The 19,385-nt window shown below is 34.8% G+C and overlaps 1 protein-coding gene across 1 annotated transcript; it reads left to right on the top strand.

The window, feature by feature from the left end:
• The first annotated feature begins 5,852 nt into the window (after nt 1-5,852).
• On the top strand, nt 5,853-10,120 carry LOC126714104 (CDT1-like protein b). Its single transcript, XM_050414103.1, has 7 exons — nt 5,853-6,366; nt 6,457-6,576; nt 7,091-7,325; nt 8,043-8,936; nt 9,281-9,482; nt 9,560-9,650; nt 9,806-10,120. The coding sequence occupies exons 1-7, from the start codon at nt 6,071-6,073 to the stop codon at nt 9,861-9,863; spliced, it is 1,896 nt and encodes a 631-aa protein (XP_050270060.1). The 5' UTR covers nt 5,853-6,070; the 3' UTR covers nt 9,864-10,120.
• The last annotated feature ends 9,265 nt before the right edge of the window (nt 10,121-19,385 follow it).

Genomic DNA, 19,385 nt, shown 5'->3' with positions numbered 1-19,385 from the left:
TTGGAAATGGAGCACATTTTATCCACTCGGAACAGGTGATAAACTTATGCAGCTTTAAACGTAGCAAATTATCTAGACTGGTTCTTATTTCCTTCATGCCAGTTGGTCTGTATGTCTATTTGGGATTTGTGCCCATGTTACTTGGATTAGAAAAAATCTATAGTACATAGGCGCCCTTGGCACAATTGGCTAAGGCATCCCGGATGGCAAGGTTCTTTGCAAAGGGTTTTGATTACTAAAAAAAAAGTGAGAAGTATGTTATTTTATGCTTGCTATCCACGACACAACACCAGATGATTAAACTCATGAATGCGTGGTGCTCATGGGGTCTACACTAGGCCATTGTGACACTTATGATACCATATAGGCAAATTAAGAAATTTCAAACTGCCCATCAGATTCTTCTCTCACTAAGAAGCCCAAAGACACCTATATTAAAAAGCCATATTATCATTAAAAAAAGATTAAATACAGTAGGTTAAAAGAAAATTCAAACTACACAAAATTAGGACATATTTTTAGTTAAATTGTAACGAAACTCACATTCCACACCTTGTGTGGTACCCCAAATCCCCTTGGTTTTTAGTTTGAAAAAAGCAACTTTAACTCACTTGGTGGAACCTACTAGTTAGAGCGGCTACTATCCATTCTCGTAAAAACCCATGTAAAACAAATTGTTGTGTGTCTTTCTCCCCATTAAAACCAAACCCCACAAGAACCGAAGAAGGTGACACCTAGTAAAACAAACTGTTGTATGTCTTTCTCCCGGTGAAAATGGCCAAATACCAACCTTTCATAAAATTTGTAGCAAAAAACACTGTTTCGGAACTAAATGAGGATTTATCACTTTTTCTAGTACTCGAGCTCACTAAACTCAAGTTCCTTATTTTCTATTCCACCGTGGCACGTCTGACATGGCATCTGGGTATTTAAAAATTCCACTTGGCACTTGAGTTTCATGGGTTCGAGTACTGTATGTGTGGTATCCGAGTCCACTGAACTCGGGTATCAATCTGTATTGGACCCAATTTCTAAGTGCAAAATGCCCATTGATACTCGAGTCCATGAAACTCGAGTACTGTGGTTAGCAATACTTGAGTCCATTAAACTCGGGTATCAATCTGTATTGGCCCCAGGAATTATGCCCATTGATACTCGAGTCCATGAAACTGGAGTACTGTGTTAGCAGTACCCGAGTGCATTAAACTCGAGTATCAATCTGTATGTGTCCCAATTTTTGGAGTGTAAAAATCATGCAACTTAAAATCTTTACGTCCATTTGCATGAAGTTGCTTATTGCTGTACTCTTAAAATCTTTATGTCCATTTGATTTTTTAGTGAACATTTTTTTTTTTTGTTTGATAAGTTAATTTTGGTGAATGAAGCCAGAACTTCATGCAAATGGGTTGAATCTGCTTGATGGACAAGAGTCACAAGACACTGCCAAAACCCATGAAACAATGCACAAGGTTTCCTCCATAACTAAAGATGGCTTATATTGAAACAATCAAAGCGACCACCATTTTAACAATTGCAGATTTGCAACAAACAATTTCAAAGTTGGTACAACTAACTTCAAATTAATACTAAAAGATATAAAAGTCATTTGTAGCAAAATTCTTTAATCCATCGATTGAACTTGGCATGATACAATTATTTGTGAACAACATTATCAATTTGCAGTCAGTCCTTACAGTCTAGTAGTCAACAATGTGGAAAATAACTCATCATTGAGCATTAAAAACTAAAAGAAGTAAAGGAAACGAAGCAAGTATATTTTCTTTTTCTATTACGTTAATTAAATTTTATTGACGTTTTAAATAAAAATATAATTTCATCTCAATAAATTTCGGGATTTGATCATTTCATTTACTTTTGGGAGGAACGAACAAACATAGGGAAAATGCGAAATAGAATGGGGATTTCGTTCCTTCTCACAAAACTCTCAAACGAAATATTCTTTATAAATCCATTTTATTCCATTCCTCCCTACCAAACAAGTTGTAAACATTTCAGGCACGTATCAATCATGGCATTTCAAAAATTATTTATTTATATATTTTTTTTACATAAAGGCTGATTTTAAATTTTAAACACAGGCTATGCTTCATTCTCCATACAATGATAAAGTCGCCAAGCGAAGCGATTGACTTTAGCACAAAGAATGTGAATATCTTATGTGAATCAAAGAATGTGATTCTCATTCAGACTTGGATGTGGTGGGGTTAAGTGAAATAGGCATTGTTGTTAGTGATGGCCTTAGGACAAGGTACAACGTCGGACCTAAAAATGGTACCGCTGATAAGGGAAGAAGCCAAGAACCTTTATCAAACCTGTGATTAGCATATGAATGTTATACTACATAAACTCTTCCAAAAGAGGATTTCAAAGCTTAAAATGAGAAAGAAGCACTAAAGAGTTTCCAAAAGCTCACCATTTCCTGGCAGTCATATCGTTGTAGACCTAAAATGGAGCAAATGCAGATAGTAGAGTGAAGGTCATCTCACCATGGGGCAAGTGGAATGAATGCGTCTCCGGCTGCCATCTCTCCACCAACGCTGTGATTAATGCATGGTCAAGGTTCATATGTGGGACCCGAAGTAGCCCATCTAACCCTGCATCTGTGATATAAGCGGCAATCCGTGGATCTAACCCATTTAACCCACCTTCAAGCAGACATTTCTCTCGGTGACGACAAGTTAGTACACCTGGCACTTCCTGCAAATAGAGCAGCTTAGTATTAATAATAATCAGAGTAGCATGTAATAATTACGCTTCAAACTTAAATGCCAAAAATCTTTCTACTACATATATTGACTACAATTTTGGACAAGTGCATATCTCGCCTTCCAAAGGAGTATCCCAAAGCAAACTTGAACGATGCATAGCCTGCCTCATCAAGACAGTTTGTATAGAGGGTCCCGCTCGATGTGGGTCCATATCTGGCATTTGGTGACAACAGCAATAAGGGGAAAATTCACTTCAAATACATAAACTTTCTTCTTTTTCTTCTTATTTATTTATTTTTAATTATAAACATATTTGACTGAAAATGGCAATAATATATATCTAATGCATCCTTCACTGATTTCATAAAAAAAATGAATTAAACTTTAGAATGTTAAGTGGATTACATCATATTCAGCTAATAGAAATAGAATACATCAACATACAAGATAAAACATTTTCACCCCTAAATAAATAAATGAGAAAGCCACAAGTTTCAAATGGAAGAAATTTCTAAAATGAAAGTCTCTCTACATTATTAAAATCAACCCTTACTTTAATAGTCCAAGCATCCTACTCATTATTCAACAACATCAATCCCCAAAAAAATTTAGGCTCAGCTATGGATCCTCTATATATTATAAGCAACCTACTCAGTCTCACAAATCAAATATGGCCTCAATGAGAATGCTAAGTGTGTCCTACAATGATTGATTGCTCTAATAACACATGAAAATGTTCAATTAAAAAAAAAAAAAATTACACCACAAATACCCAATATTCAAACAAATATTGAGATAAGGAGACATACCTTGTGATTCCAAATTGAAGATGCAAACCGAGAGTGAGAGTAGAGAGTGTGAGCAAGAGGGAGAGTACAGAGCGAGACCGAGACTGAGAGGGAGATCGAGAGTGAGAGGGAGATTGAGAATGAGAGCGAGAGCGAGACTAAGAGGGAGATTGAGAGCGTGTGGGAAAGTTAGAGTGAGATGATAGCGAGATTGAGAAAGTGAGAGTGAGTTGATAGCAAGATTGAGAGAGTGAGAGGGAGGTTGAGAAAGTGAGTGATGAAAGAGTAAGCTGAGTGGGATCTAAGTGTGGGTAATAGGGGTTCAGAGAGTTTAAGTGTGGGTAACAGGGGCCATACTCGGGTTTAATGGATGTGGGTAGTAGGCTAGAACAGTACTCGAGTCCAAGAAACTTGATTACCAAGTGAAATTTTTAAATACCCAGATGCCATGTCAGATGTGCGACGGTGGAACAGAAAATAGGGAACTCAAGTTTAGTGAGTTTGAGTACTAGAAAAAGTGGTAAATCTCCATTTAGTTCTGAAACAGTGTTTTTTTTTGCTACAAATTTTATGAAAGGGTGGTATTTGGCCATTTTCACCTCTTTCTCCCTATAGAAACCAAACACCACAAGAATTGAAGAAGTTAAGACCTAGTAAAACCCACATGATGCTCACGTGAGTCTTCTACCCCAAACCCACATATCAATTACCGTTTCTTTCTTCCCAGACAACAACCATTTCTCTCTCCCTACGGTGTGGATTTTCTCAAATAAGTACTCTTTCTTTCTCATTTAAGGGTTTGGTGGGTTTCTTGCTTTTGGGTTTTGTGTGTGTTGGGAGAAGATTGCATTGTTGTGGTCTTGTATTTGGAGAAAAGATTTGTGGATTTTGGGAAGATAAAATGGTTGTGGTTTCGGCTAGAGTGTATGTGTTTGTAGATTTCTTTTTCTTGTATTTGGTAGGTCTATGCTTACTTAGCTAATTCACACACACCATCTGAAAACTAAGAAATGAAAGTAAGATCGACAAACTTGAGTTGAGATTAACGCGAATTTGCTGGACCAAGAAAGATGATAGACCTAAAGGTTGCGAGGAATGACAGACCGATAAAGATGAAGAATGAGGCAAGTGTGTGTGTGTGTGTGTGTGTGTGTTATTGCTTCTAGACTAGTGTGTTAGTAAATGAGTTCCTAGTGAAGGACTAAAGAGTTGTCGGATCTCATTATTGCTTTTTTGACTTGAGTGAGAGAAGTCTTCTTTTTGAGCCCTATTAGTAGGGCTGTAAACGAGCCGAGCTTTGTTGAGTAGTGCATGTTCAGGCTTGGCTCGTCAGGAAAAATCAAAAGCTTGAGCTTGGCTTAAGCTTGTGACAAGCCTAAAAATAGTGTTTGAGCTTGAGCTCGTGGGAAAGCCAAAAATCTTGAGCTTGGCTTAGCTTGGCTTGGCTTGGCTTGATTAATTAGTCAAGCCAAACTCAAGTTTAATATCAAGCTCAAACTCGAGCTCGGGACAAATTTTTGAGCTTGAGATCTAAAAAAATTATATTATTAAATACTTAAATCTCTAAAATTAAGAAAAACGAAAAAGAAAATAGTATACTCATTGAGCAAGACTTAGGTACTGTACTTAGGTGCTGTTTCTTAGGTTCAATTTTTAAGATTCTGCCGTGTGGATTTTTTCTCATGGGAAGGAACTCAAGGAAGTGTATTTTTTAGTTAAGTAGTCACATGACAGAATTTTTAGAGGGGAACCTAAGGAACAGTACCTAAGGTACTATACCTAAGTTTTATCCATACTCATTTTATCATGCATCTAGTTTTACTTATGATTAGCCATTATTCAAATTAATAATTTACATAATTAAATTCATTCATTCATCATTCCTTGTCTACAGTTTTAGCAATTTTTCAAAATACAATTTTTACGTTCATGTTAAATGGTGAAGGATTAGAAGAATACTTGTTTGTAACTATTATGAATAAGAAAATACGAACGTACTTCATAACTTTACTTTAGATGATTGATAGTGAAGGATCATATGTAGCTTACTTAATTAATTAATTAATTATTTTTAAATGTGACTATAGTCTAAAGTGGTTTTTGATCAGTTTAAAGGGAAGAAAAAAAATTAAGGTATTATAGGTAGTGGTTTCATGTTAGTCATGTCATTATTACGATATGTGTAATGAGTATATTTAGCTAACATGATTCATTTATAGCCCTACCCATTAGGTGTGTTTTATTACAATTTTGCCACTTAACTCATCAACTTAAAACCCAGAGAGGTTTCCATTCATTTCCCTGTCAGCGGACAAGACTACTCAAGCTCAACTGCCTGACTCACTAGACCTACTTCCCAAACAGACCCGAAAGAAATTGCGGGAAGCAACGGGTCATTTTGGCGGGAATCCAACCAAGCACGCCTTGCTCCAGCACAGCTTTCCCTCCAAAGAAAAACCCTACAATACATATACTCTCTCTCTCTCTTTGTCTCTCCTTCAATCCACACTACATTTCCTCCCTCACAAATCGCTCTCTTTCGCTGTGATACCAATGGAGCTTTCATCTTCATCAAAATCTAAATCCAAGAAACCCCATTCAAAACACTTCAACGCACCCGACCAGCTGAGCTCCAAAACTCCAGAAAAACAGCCCACACAGCTCCCCCGCAACCGCTTGCGCAACCGCGGCGTCGCCCTCTCCGTCAACGAAGTCAGAAAAGTCGCCGAAACCCTCCGCCCCAACTCCTCCGCCAGAAGGCAGATCCAATCCTGGCCAACTTCCCCAGAAATCCCCGAGCCCCATAAGTCCAAGAAACCGCTTCCCCAGCCCACTAAGCTACCCGAAAAGTATTAACTTTTTTTCTTTATACGATGATTTGATTGGTTTATTTGTTTTAGCTTTTAATAAATGTTTCTGGGTATTTGTTCTATGTGCAGGTATGAGATTCTTGCTCAGTTTTTTGATAGCTTGGATAGTTCTATAAGGTTGTTGCGGTTGAAGGGTTCCTCATCCTCTTTTACCAATATTTGCCCCAAAATTGAGTGTTTAACTGATAGGTAAATTTTTAACTTTTAATTTTTTTTTTTTTTTTGGGTTTTGTTTGGTTTCTAAGAAAGTAAAATTTTGGTTGGGAAATGTTTGCATTCTGTGTCTTATTGCGATGATGATTGGTATGAAGTTATGAAATTTGTTGGTTTTGGTGGTGAATTTGGAGCCTTGTTATTAATTTTGATGGATAAGATGTTTCAAATTTGTTTTCCCTCTTTTTGGTTGCTTAGAAAATAGAACCTTAAACGTCTGTTTGGATTTGGGAAAAGCGTGTTTTTAAAATGTAATTCCAGCACTTGAAAACAAAATAGAAACCCATTGCCAAAAAAGTTTTAAGAGGGAAAATGTATTCTCAAAACACAGATTTTTCAGTTTTTTTAGATCATTTTTCAAAAATTGCTACCACACTGCATATTTGATATTTCTTAAGCAACTCACCTGATACATTTACTACACTTAGCTATATGAGATTAATGAATCTTATGATTGCTTTGTATGTTTTTAAAAAAAATATGTTTTTAGGAGGTTTACACACAGGCACTTGGCTCAATTGAAGTTTATTTTGCGCGATGCAATTGAGATAAAGAGGGTACTTGTGTTCGATGAGCGGACGAGCTGTATGAAGCCGGATCTCCATGTTTCCATCAACGTTGATGCAGTGGAAAATGATAGAAAGTTGAAATCTGAAAGCGGGAATATGCATTTGAGGAAGGTGTTACGATCGCGGCTTGCAGATTTTTCAAAATCCTTTCCTGAGGTACTCGTGTTCTGTACTTTCTGTATATTACATGGGATATATCCTTAAATTTTTGTTAGTTCTGTATTCATGATCACATCTAGAACAACATTAGTTGCCAATCATTTACATTTTTTATACGTATATATAAGTTACTTTGATTCTCTGGTTATAATGCCTTCCTTGCCAATTGAAAAGGGGAGTGTGCTTTGGAATATAATGCCCAAAAACTGTTGGGCATATATTCTCTCTTTTCTTAGGACATTCTTGCAGTGAGATGCCTCTGTTTCATCTGTTCCCTCCATTCCTATCTATATATAGTTGTTTTACACTTTATGTATAAACTTTAGTACAAGATTCCATCTGCCACTTGTGGCCACCTAATGAGACTGGGATAAGATAATACCATAATCTAATATAATTTTGATTAGGGTCATATTCTATGGTTTCCATTATAGAAGTGTTCCTTTTTCATACAATTGAAAATCAACTTTATGCTCTAGCTGCTTTTGACTCTTTCACTACAAATGTTAACCATAAAGGTGGCTGTCAGCGATTCACTACCGCTTAAAATTGTAACTAACAATATTGATTTGAGATGAAAAAAATTGTAATTAACAATATGGATTTGATATGAAAAATTATTGTCAGTTTACTCATATATATTCGATATGAAGATTTCTGGTAGTTTTAAGCAATTCTCTAGACTGCACCTTAAGATTTTTCTTCTGCATGCAGGTGGATGAAATTCCAGAGGAACTGTTGCCTGAACCATTCAATCGTAAAGAGCTAGACGTCCATTCGAACATGAAAACACCCACCTCATCATTTCCTATTAAGACATCAACTGTTGCACTAACAGCTCTGCAATCAGCAGTATCAGAAACCTGCATTCGGGATGATGAAATTGCAGAAGGAACAGAACAAGATCTGAATTCAAACATAAACAATTCTCCCAACATGTCATTTCCCCTCGGGACATCAATCGAAGCACATAGAAAACAGCAACCAGTGGTAGCATCACATCTCTCTCGATCTTTCCACAAGCGCTTTTCACAGAAAGTCATTAGCCATGAAGTACAGAACTATCCTCTAAACTTATCAAAGATGGATCTCCAATCTTCAGTTCTTCCAGTTCCAGAGTCACCACTTAACAAAAGTTCCTCCAAAGAGAAAAGTAGTTCTGCTGCTGGTACTCCATCCCCATCAAAACTGTTGTTTGAATCAACCAGCAATGAAAAATGTCTAGCAGTTCATGCTTCCCCTGCTCATTTGCCACAATCTTGCCCACCGGCAACCCCAAGCAAAGAGATAGATGCCATGAAAAATGAGAGTGGTTCTCCTGCAGAAATTGCTAATATCCATTCAACTCCTGCAAAACATGTTCTCACTCCAGCTGGGCTGATGAATGTCACGCCAACATTGTATCCACCAAAGAGATGTTATATGAGCCCAGAGGATGATTCCACTAGCTCACCAAACAAGTTAATAAGGCGTCCACCCCGTTCAAGATCGTTAAAATTTGACACTCCCATAAAGAATGGAAACATTGGTGATGAAATGGATGACACTGGAGGTGTTTCAGTTGATAATGATGTTTTTGATATTCTTCCTGAGAATATTTTGCAATCGGTAAGCCCCATTGTGAATTCCTTATGCTTTCATCCTTACCAAGCATGTTTCTATGTTCTATGTTCTATTTAAAACAATATGCAAGCTATCATTTTTTTTTCTTCTAGTGTTATTTGACTGCAATAACCAACATATAAATTTCATTTTGCTTCAAACGGAAATTAAATCAAGGATAGGATATCAGTGTATAGTCATTATGTTTGTATTTATCCTAGCCTTATTAGTTTACAACATGAACATACCTAAATATTTGTTTGGAGGTGAACATATTGAACCTGGACAGAGACATAAAAGTTTGTTCTGATTGCATCATTAAAATTTATAACTATGTTTTCTTGCTGCAGATAATGGAGAAAGAGAGGAAGGCAGTAGAAGAGAGAAATCCGGTGATCTCACGGGCAAAACGGAGGCGACAAATGATTGCTAGCCTGCCTAAGCTCTTCAACATGATTCACTTCTTATTTCAGTCTATTAAGCGGTCTGTTATCACAAAAGAGGAGCTTATACACAAGATAATTGCAAGCCATTGTGATATTGTTGACAGAAGTAAGCATTTGTACCACACGGATATAATTCCCTTTTCTCTGGGAGCTTTTGGTGATCCTCTTCATTTGTGTTTGCAGGAGAAGTTGAAGAGCAGCTAAACCTCTTAATAGAATTAGTTCCGGAATGGATTTCAGAAAAGTTGGCATCTGGAGGGGATTTGCTCTTCTGGTGAGCCTTGTTAATATGTGATATGGTTGTGGATGGATCCATTTTAATTGTTATGGAGAACAAATGGATATTTGTCTTTAGAAGATCATAAATTATTCTTCAAGCAACAAAACTTATTCAAATTGTTTGATGTCATTATCTGTTCTTTTTTGCAGTATAAATAAAACGTCAAGTCCTGAGTCATTACGCGCACGGCTTGAAGAAGCAAAGTGAGGAGAAACATGAAATAGATTTTTGGAAATTACTGTAAGAAGCATGTGGAGGAATGGTTTAAAATTGTCTTTGTAAATGTTAATTCTTTGTTGTTAGCTGATGATCGTAGAGTAGATTTTGGAAGTAGACTCAGGAGCTTAAGATGAAGTCTATGTGAAATAGGTTAATTACATGGCAAGATTATTGGAAAGCGTGCTTTTTGTATGATCAACTTATTGTCTTAAAGTTAATATATAAAAGTTCCTATTTAAGCAGCATCAACAAGCATTCTAAAAGTCCTTGGGAAGTTTTCCCTTGCGTCAATGTCTTAGTATTTTGTGTTTTTATTGATTGGGACCAGTGTAAGCTAGATGATTCCCTAAAACCTGAGTAAATGCTTATAAGCTGACAAATGTTGTGTATGGCTATGTGAATTGTGATGTGTCTAGGTATGTTAGGAGACTAGCATTATATATGAAAGGGGCACTATACATTGCTCTCCCACTGAAGTACCCGCACAATTTGAGCACCAGCTTTTTTTTTTGGTTAAACGGTTGGATAGATAAATAAAATAAGCAGTCACAACAATTACAATCTGCCCACTGCAGCTAAAGTATTGGCAATAAGCCTATGATAATACAGCCCATTTTTATCTACTTCAATCAGTACATTCAGATCAGCAGAGGGTTCATCAAAAAAAAAAAGATCAGCAGAGGGGGAAAAATCAAAAACAACAAAATTTTCTGTCACGGAGCAGCCCCTTTTAGCCAAAAATTGATTCACTTCTCTAAACACATGCCCCACCTGGACCTGCACAAGCCTTGCTATGAGAGACCTGCAGTCATTCAACAAAGGAGAGTAGATTCGGTTAGGATTTTCAATACCGTTGAGCATCTCCACAATCACCTTAGCATCAAGTTCCACATCTAAATGAGTTATGCCCAATTGAATGGCCAAGATCAGCCCATCTCGCAATGCCCACCACTCAGCCAACACACTAGTGGCATATCCAATTGCTCTTGAGTACCTCTTAACCCAATCTCCATGACAGTCTCTAATTACTCCTCCACCACCCGTCTTGCTAGGATTTCCAATAGAAGCACCATCAATATTTAATTTTAGCACCAGCTTTGGAATGGCTATTGTAGTACCATCAATTTATGTCTCAGCAAAGGTTGATTTTTTTTTACTCATTTGGTACACTTTTTCATAACATTAAAACTTCATTGAATGAGAATAATCAACTACAAACTTTCTCCCTCCATCTGATCCATCAAATTGGCAATTTCTCACAAACTCAATTTTCTTTTTCTAATTTTTATTTCATGTGGTAGTGGACGTGTAATTTGATTTGAAGTGGCATAAAAATAATTTTTATATTTGATAGTTAGCCAAATAAGCATTTTCCATCGACCATTTAATTAATGACAAATACCATTTTGATTCAATAACAAAAAGTTAGAGACTAAATTGACACATTTGAAAGGTCGAGTACCAAATCGACACACAATGTAAAAGATTAAAAACCAAATATGTAATTTACTCAAGTTTAAAATCATCTCAACATTACTTTTAAAAAAATCACTAGTGAACAAGCACAAGCAGAACTACTAATTATTTGTCTATTTTGTATCATTTCGGTAAGAAGCATTCACCTTTATGGAATTCATATATACATACGTTATAGAAAACACCCGCTCATTACTCACATTCACCTAGCATTTATTAAGAGAAAATGGAGTATCATCTCATCATTTAGCAAATAGAAGAGTTAAAATAGAGAAAGATTTAAGAGGGCCTTACAAAGAGAATAATAGAAAGAGAGGTCGTGCCTCCACATGCGCACACATACATACATCGAGAGAGAGAGAGAGAGAGAGAGAGAGAGAGAGAGAGAGAGCTTGTTGCTCTACTTAGATCTGGTGACTGGAGCCTAGAACGATATTGTGCAACTTACCTCTAATAGGTCTCACTGCCTCTCTTGGTTAGTTTTTTTTTTTTTTTTGGGGGTGGGGTGGGGGGGGGGGGGGGGGGGGGTGGGGATGAATGTATAACGGAATGGTTTTGGAAATCTGCTAGAAATGTGATTAGATTGTAATGAAAATAAAGATGTCTTTTTTTTTTTTTGTTAAAAACAAAAAGAAGATAATTAAGCTATATAAATAAAGTATGAATAGGTATATATCTTTCATTGATCGTATATGTTACATGAAAGTGCCAAACACTACAGTTTAGTGCAATCAGTCGGCTTGAAGGAGACCATCCTTGTTTCCAAGTCAAACCCAATCAACAAGTTTGCTTGAACATAGTTGCCATATAATCCTTGGTCACCCAAATCTGCCAGTGCAGTATTAGTAAATGCAAAGCAGTAAATATCATATGCATGAACCAGTCGATTGAAAGTTAGTATAGGCTTGAACTCCACATCTGCACCTTCAAAATGGACAGTCAATTTTGGTCCATTTTCATTAGTAATTTCAGTTCTATAGCAAAGCCGTGTCCCTGTTAGAGTTTCATTTTTAATGGGATCAATTGAAATCTGCTTCTTCACTTCCACCTCTAAGCGATTATAAAAATCCGGTGGCAAAGTCAATGGTGGTGATCCTGAATCGATACAAACTTTGCCCTTAGAAACCTTACCTAAAGAGTTAAAGGGCACATATGTGTCTCCCACACTAATTCCTTCTAGTGTCACATAATATTGATCTTCCACAGCTACAAATGGTGTTGAAACAACACCATCACCCACAACTTCACTGCCATTGCCAAAACTTATCTTGCCTGTAATACTAGGATCAGTATATTCAGTACCATATGGCAACAAGCAATAAGAAAACCTCTTGCTACCAATTTGTGAAGGAAAGGACAAAGGCCCTAATCCTAACGCAATGAGTCCCGTTGTGTGGTCATTGTAATTGATGGTATTGTTGTGTGCACATCCAGAAGCAATATCAAAGGAAACTGCTTGCCCAGAGGTAGAAGTGATGGTGACTTTTTCTTTGGCCAAAACACCTTTGGATAAACCACTTGCATGTCCACTGACGTAATTGCAACTATTTTGAGGAGAACAATGGACTTGGTCCCATACTTGACATTTTCTTGAATGACAAGAAATTTCACTGTATGTGCTGGGCTTTTTAGGATCGAACTTGGGATGAATCTGATTAAAGCAGATATCACAAGGTACACATTGTGTCCACACAAGGTCACTAGCTGTATCGATAATGCCGTAGATGTCTACTGGTGGAGTGCCAATTGAGGCCTTCATGAAATGTTGACCGTAGTATGGTATTAATTGTGCTTGGGGAACATTATGAGCTATAAGATAATATGAGAGAAGGAAGCATGGATGAAATTTGACACAGCTTGCCATTGAATTTAGAGAAATGAAATTGTACTGGTTATACTAAATACTTTCATATTCTCGATTAAACCGAACTTTCCATATTCGGCCTAACGATTACTTAATTGCACCATTAATTTGACCTAATAGAAGGGGGAAAAAAAAAAAAAAGAAGAAAATTCTCCATCCGTGAATGGCATCGAATGTACTACCAAAAACTGGAAATTTTAGTAAGCACCAAAATTTGCTTCTTTTAACAATATTTAAAACAAAGATTGTAATGAATGCAATAATACCAATATATCATAACAAATCTCTCATTCATGCCTGAAAATTTCAGTTAACATTTCTCCCCAATTTTGAAAACCAAACCCTATAACTATTCTCCCCAACTCTGAAAATCAAAAACTCAAAACACATCTCTTCTCTACTTTTTTCCTTCCCCCAAATCACAAAATCTCCTCTCCCCATCCTCCCACTCTGAGACCAGACAAGCTTATATGGTTACAGAACCTCAATGGAAAATTCTTTGTTAAATCTGCCTACCATCTTGCAACCCATCTCACTGATACGCCAACCACAAACTGATGTTAGCTGGAAAAAGCTTTGGAAGCTTAAATACCCTAAAAGGATTAAGAGAATTACCTCCTTAGTTGCTTCGCTTATACCGAAGAGGTATAACTCTGTAAATTTTTATCTCTGTGTGTGAGTTAGGGTTTTGTTTGGTTTGGATTTTTGAATTTTTTCACCAAATTTGTTGAGGTAAGAATTCTGATTTGCTCTTCAATTGAAAATCTATCTGCCCAGTTATTACTTCCTATATATCGTTCTCTCTCCACTTCAATTGTTCGTGGATTTTTATTTTTTATTTTTTTTGTGTGGTTGTGGGTGATTTGCTTTAGTGTTTTGGGTTTCTGTGGCTGAATGGTTGGCTTTTGGTTTGTCGACATTAAAAGGTTTTTTTAATTATTTTTTATTTTTTAGGTTTTGGCGATTTAAGGTGGAAAATTTATTTTTCCATCTCGGTTTTGAACCAAAATTGGGGTTTGAATAGTTTGGGTTGTTGTCTTTGACTCAATTAATGAAGTAGCTACTGTTGTATGGAAAGTTAGGTATTTAGGTTCCTTTCTACTTTGAAGGCCTTGATTTTGGGATTTTGAATTTGATCTTATTATTGATGATAAATTGATAATGTGTGGTCTGTGATAAATATATAAATATATATACACACACACACGCACACATTAATACCTAATGAATGTCAACTTTGGTGTTAGTTTGCATTTTGGTTCTTTTACAAAAAGGCCATCAATTTTGGTTTGTTTGCTTCTGTTTACAACCTACTGCTTAGAATGGTCCTCAGCCACATGGTAAGGTTGTTATTGCTCACTTAGTAAGGACTTGAACCTATTTGCTACTTTATGTATAGAAGGTGTTTGAGAAAAAGCCAAGCCCAAAGTAGTAGTAGAAGTAGGCGAATTGTTAGTACATCTACTAAAGTACCAATTCCTCCCTTTTATCCAAAACACTACATACAATCCTTCTCTCATGCTTCCCTTTCGTCTTCATTGAATATCAGGTATGCATATGTGATAAAAACTTTTACATCTCTATAGGTTTTCTCATTATGTGATTTAAAAATAAAATCTTACATAATTCTATGCTTCAGTAATAACCTTACATATGTGATAAAAACTTTTACATCCCTATAGGTTTCCTCATTATGTGATTTAAAAAAAAAAAGAAAAAAAAAACTTACATAAATGTTTGCTTTAGTACTAATAACCAGTAACTTATGGAAAATGACATAACTTATGGGGGCATCCAATGCAATTATTTTTCTAACTTTTGAGCAGGAAAGATATTAGAGTTATGTTCATGCAAAAAATCAACTAAAAAATTGATATGGTCAGGTCAATTGACAATAGAGGAATATCTTTCTCAACATAACATTCATCCTAGACTTAAAGTTATATAATTAATTGAAAACCCTTTTGTACATGGTCAAGTCTACAAGTTTCCCAATTCAAAGAGATACAAACATGCTAGAATGCTCAAGTTTTTTAATGTCAGAGCTCATGCTCTAGGTATGTAGTTTTACGATGTTTTCATCACCATAGAGTAGCCAAGGTGTGGTGAGCCATGCCATTATGTGTTATGTGGAACATGTGTTGTGAAGCAAATAAGAGAAGTGGCATCCCTTTGTTGTCTTTTATTGAGTTTTTCCAACTCTATTGCCCTTTGAATTAGACCAAAAAAAAAAAAAAAAAAAAAAAAAACTCTTCCCTTTGATTTGTATTCTTTGAAATGGGAGTGTATACATCTTTTAGTTTTTCCTCTCTTTTCCTTTTCTAATAAAATTATTTACTTAAAAAAAAAACACTAACTTATAATTTGATTCAAAAAATTATTTGCTAAGATGTAGAAGAATGGTAATGATTTGAAATACTTTAGGGGAAGTCTCAAACTTGACCACAGGGTAGGGTGTTTCTAAATAATGTCAATGGAAGAAACATTGAACTTGCTATTGTACAGAACTTGCTATTTAAGTGAGTCTCTATTTTAATTTGTTTTAATAGTTGGGAGTTAAATTCAGTTTCGATTTATTATTTGATTGAAAAGCAGAAATTGTATTTCTATCAAAAAGAAAGTATGAAAAGTATAACATGGGAATGATCCAAGCCAACACAGTGGCTTAGGTTCCTGGAAAAAAAATATACAGGGAAATAGATAGTATGAGTATTAGAGATTCGACCATTAAGCCCCAAAAGCCCACAGTGTTAAATTAAAATACCCATAGAAAGCCTCTGGTAGTCATCTAAGAGTGTTGATTGTTTATTAATGGATTGCCTACAATGTGTTTGATTATAGCTGTCAACAACTCTTACGCTGCTCTATTTCAAAATAAATCCTCTTGAAGCAACCAAAGTTTAGAAGATGGGACTTCTATTGCAAGGAATTGGTGGACAAAGGTACTGCTATTGATAATGCTTCTTTCTACATTTAGATTGATGTTCCATTCCTCAATATATTTGTCTCTTTCAATATATGTTTTCAATGTTGATTTCAAGGTTAGCATCTGTGGTTTTTGGAATAAAATAACTCTAAAAAACCTTTATTTGGTATATGTAATTGTAGGCCATCTTGACATCGGTATAATACTTAGATTAAAGGCATTTTTAATATCTATATTACTATATATGCATTGTTGTTGTTGTGCAGCCCTATCATGGTTTATGAGAGAAATAATGATTGGCTGGCACTCAGTAAAGGTTGATGGGGATCATTTGTTTTTATGTAACTTGGTAAAATTATTGATTAAGCTAATTAGACACTTCCCAAAAAAAAAAAAAAAAAAAAAAAGCTTAACACCTGAAGTAGAGGAATCAGTACTTTTTCATAGAAACCTTTTGAACTAGCTCTCAATCGGCTTGATTTTCTTTGTAGGTAGAACAAAAATGGAGGTCCAATAAACATGAATAGCAAAAGGAAATACAACATTTACGAGAAGTTTGGATTAGTTGAAGTCTCCCATCAAATGACAAAATATTTGCTTTCCATGAATTGATTCTTACCAAAAACTTATCAATTATAGGGCTGCATTCTTATCGCCTATAGATTCAAACAATTTGATAAACTGGATTTGGTTTGTTATATATTTATGCTTTTGACAATATTTGATTTATGAAAATTGTGGCTATTTAAGAATTTTAATATGCTTTTTATAATTTAACATAAAAGCCCAATTCGAAAATTTTAATGCTTTTGCTCTCATGCTAATTTTGATCGTTTGAGATAGTTGTAGTGATTGCAAACACCTTCAGATAAGTAATTATTTGATGAGTTTATTATCAGATCTTTAGTAAACCCCAAGGGATACCACAGTCAGTTGAGAACCCTCTTGAAGTGAGGTTAGAAGTTTGAATCTTCCCTTCCCCTTGGGTCTAAACCTTACTAATAAAAAAAAAAAAAAATTGTGACTAAAAAATCCAGTGGAACCTCATTATGTTGGAAGAATTTGCCTTTTTTATGTAATCTTTACATCTATGAATTCATATTGCAATTATGATTAAGGCTTAATCGAGTTGACTAATGTTTGCTTTGTTATTTTAGGTGTTGAATTTTTTTTTATTCATGTTGAGGTTGTTCCATTTTGTTAGACATCTCCAGCCAAGAGGCTTTAGGCTTTACTTGAGGACTTGTGTTGTGTTGGTTATCTTTGTTTTTGTTCTGTGTGTTTGTTTAAATTTCTCAGTGAATAAAATTTGTTCTACACTATTTTCTTGCATAAAATCTATATTTTACATCTAAAATCTGCAGTTTTTTACAACCAAAATTTGGATTACACTGCACTGTTTCAAACTTTCTACACTGCACTATTTCTCTTCTATTAATGTTATTAATGTTTCTTAAATGTCGGTTGGAAATTGGATTCTTATTGTTTTGCAAATAAGGATTTGGCATTTTGTTATCTAGGTTATTTGAACTATGGATCTTTATTTGTGTAGGACTCTTAATACTACTGCAAGATGACAACAGTCAGGTATTTATCAGTCTTCTCCTTTATTCAATACTGTTTCTTGCATATTTATTGGTAATATGTTTCTATAAGAATTTGAAGTTGGAATGTGATTGCATATTTAAGTTTCTTGGTCATCTCAAACTTGGTTTTATGTACAAATTTGATATTTAACTTGTATATATTGTAATAGCAACTTATCAAGTGAACAAAGTGGTGATTCTACAAAGTTTCAAAAATTTGATGTTGAAAGCAATGTACAACTCACACCAACATTTGTAATCAAGGAAAACAAAAGGAGTTGTTCAATGACTTCTATGAAGCAACAAGGAAGAAGATACAAAGATTAATTTAAAGTTGTTTTTCAATTTATTTGAAACATTGATTAATTAGTTTTTTAAATTTTTGTTTCATACATTTAATGGATAATTGATGAAGTTAAGGATTGGAAACCTAATTTTAATTTAAGTTTGATTTCTATTTTTTATTATGTAATTTAATTTTTCATATCAAGGATAGGAAACTTTGAGATTTCCCATGCATCGCATAGATTAGCGATTAGTTTCTTATAATTTGAAAACTCTCAACTCTTGTTCCCATAACTTATAAGTCACTCTCACTTTCTTGAGTGATGAGTTATGAAAGTTGAGAGAGAGAGAGAGAGAGAAAAAAAAAAAAAAAAACTAGAGAAGAATTGTTGGAGTCCACATAAAACAAGAAATAAGTGATGGAAACAGAGTGATATGGGCTAAACCAAACATAACCTAAATTTTTGTGAACAATTCTGATGAATATATATATATATATATATATATATATATATATATATATCATATACTATATAATAAAAATTAGGTTTAGAAACCGTGGTTGCGCCAAGTAGTTTTACCAAATTATAGAAAATTTTTAAAATTTTTTAAGAAATATATTCTTCTCCTATAATTTCTAAGTTCATTAGAATCTTAATTTGATTACAATCAAAATTCTAAACCTTTTATTATTAATTTATTTTTTTACTATTTTTTTCATCTTCATAGTCATACATGGTTACTTTTTTTTTTTGGCTTTGGATTAAAAAATTATTAAAAAAAAAACCCAACATGCATAGTTAAGAAGAGTTAGACATGTGCATGAGTTGGTGAGTTATAACTTATATCTATTTGATTATTGAGATAAACCGATCTTCATTGTGATTTTTTCCTCTTCACACACAATTACTTTTTTTTCTTTTCCTTTTTACGTGAATAGAAGGAGTTACATACATATTGGAATATACATACACATCCAAGTCTACTTGGTAACCCCATGAAGTCATTTATTTATTTATAAAAAAAAAACATAAATTCATTATCTGATATTTTGTATTTCTGATAACTCAAGTCTTTTTCCTGTAGAGACAGACCAATTAGAGAGAAACATTCACGGTTAGGACTCTCTGAAATTATCAAGTTAGGACTATGGGTGCCATTTATGTGAATTGAAAAATTATTATGATTATTATTAGGGTAAATTCCACAAACCACCCTTGAGGTTTGTGATAATATCAACTAAGTCCAAAACATTTTAAAACCTACCAAAAAAAAGCACAACATTCACAGAAATGAAACCCAAAAATTCACACACCCAGAAAGCAGAAACCCACAAAAGAGAGTGTGATATAAAGTGAAGCAAATATAGAAAG

Source organism: Quercus robur, chromosome 2, assembly GCF_932294415.1.
Source record: "Quercus robur chromosome 2, dhQueRobu3.1, whole genome shotgun sequence".
In the NCBI taxonomy this organism is placed as follows: domain Eukaryota; kingdom Viridiplantae; phylum Streptophyta; class Magnoliopsida; order Fagales; family Fagaceae; genus Quercus; species Quercus robur.
Note: the sequence above shows the minus strand (reverse complement) of the source record. Positions and strands in the feature narration are given on the sequence as shown.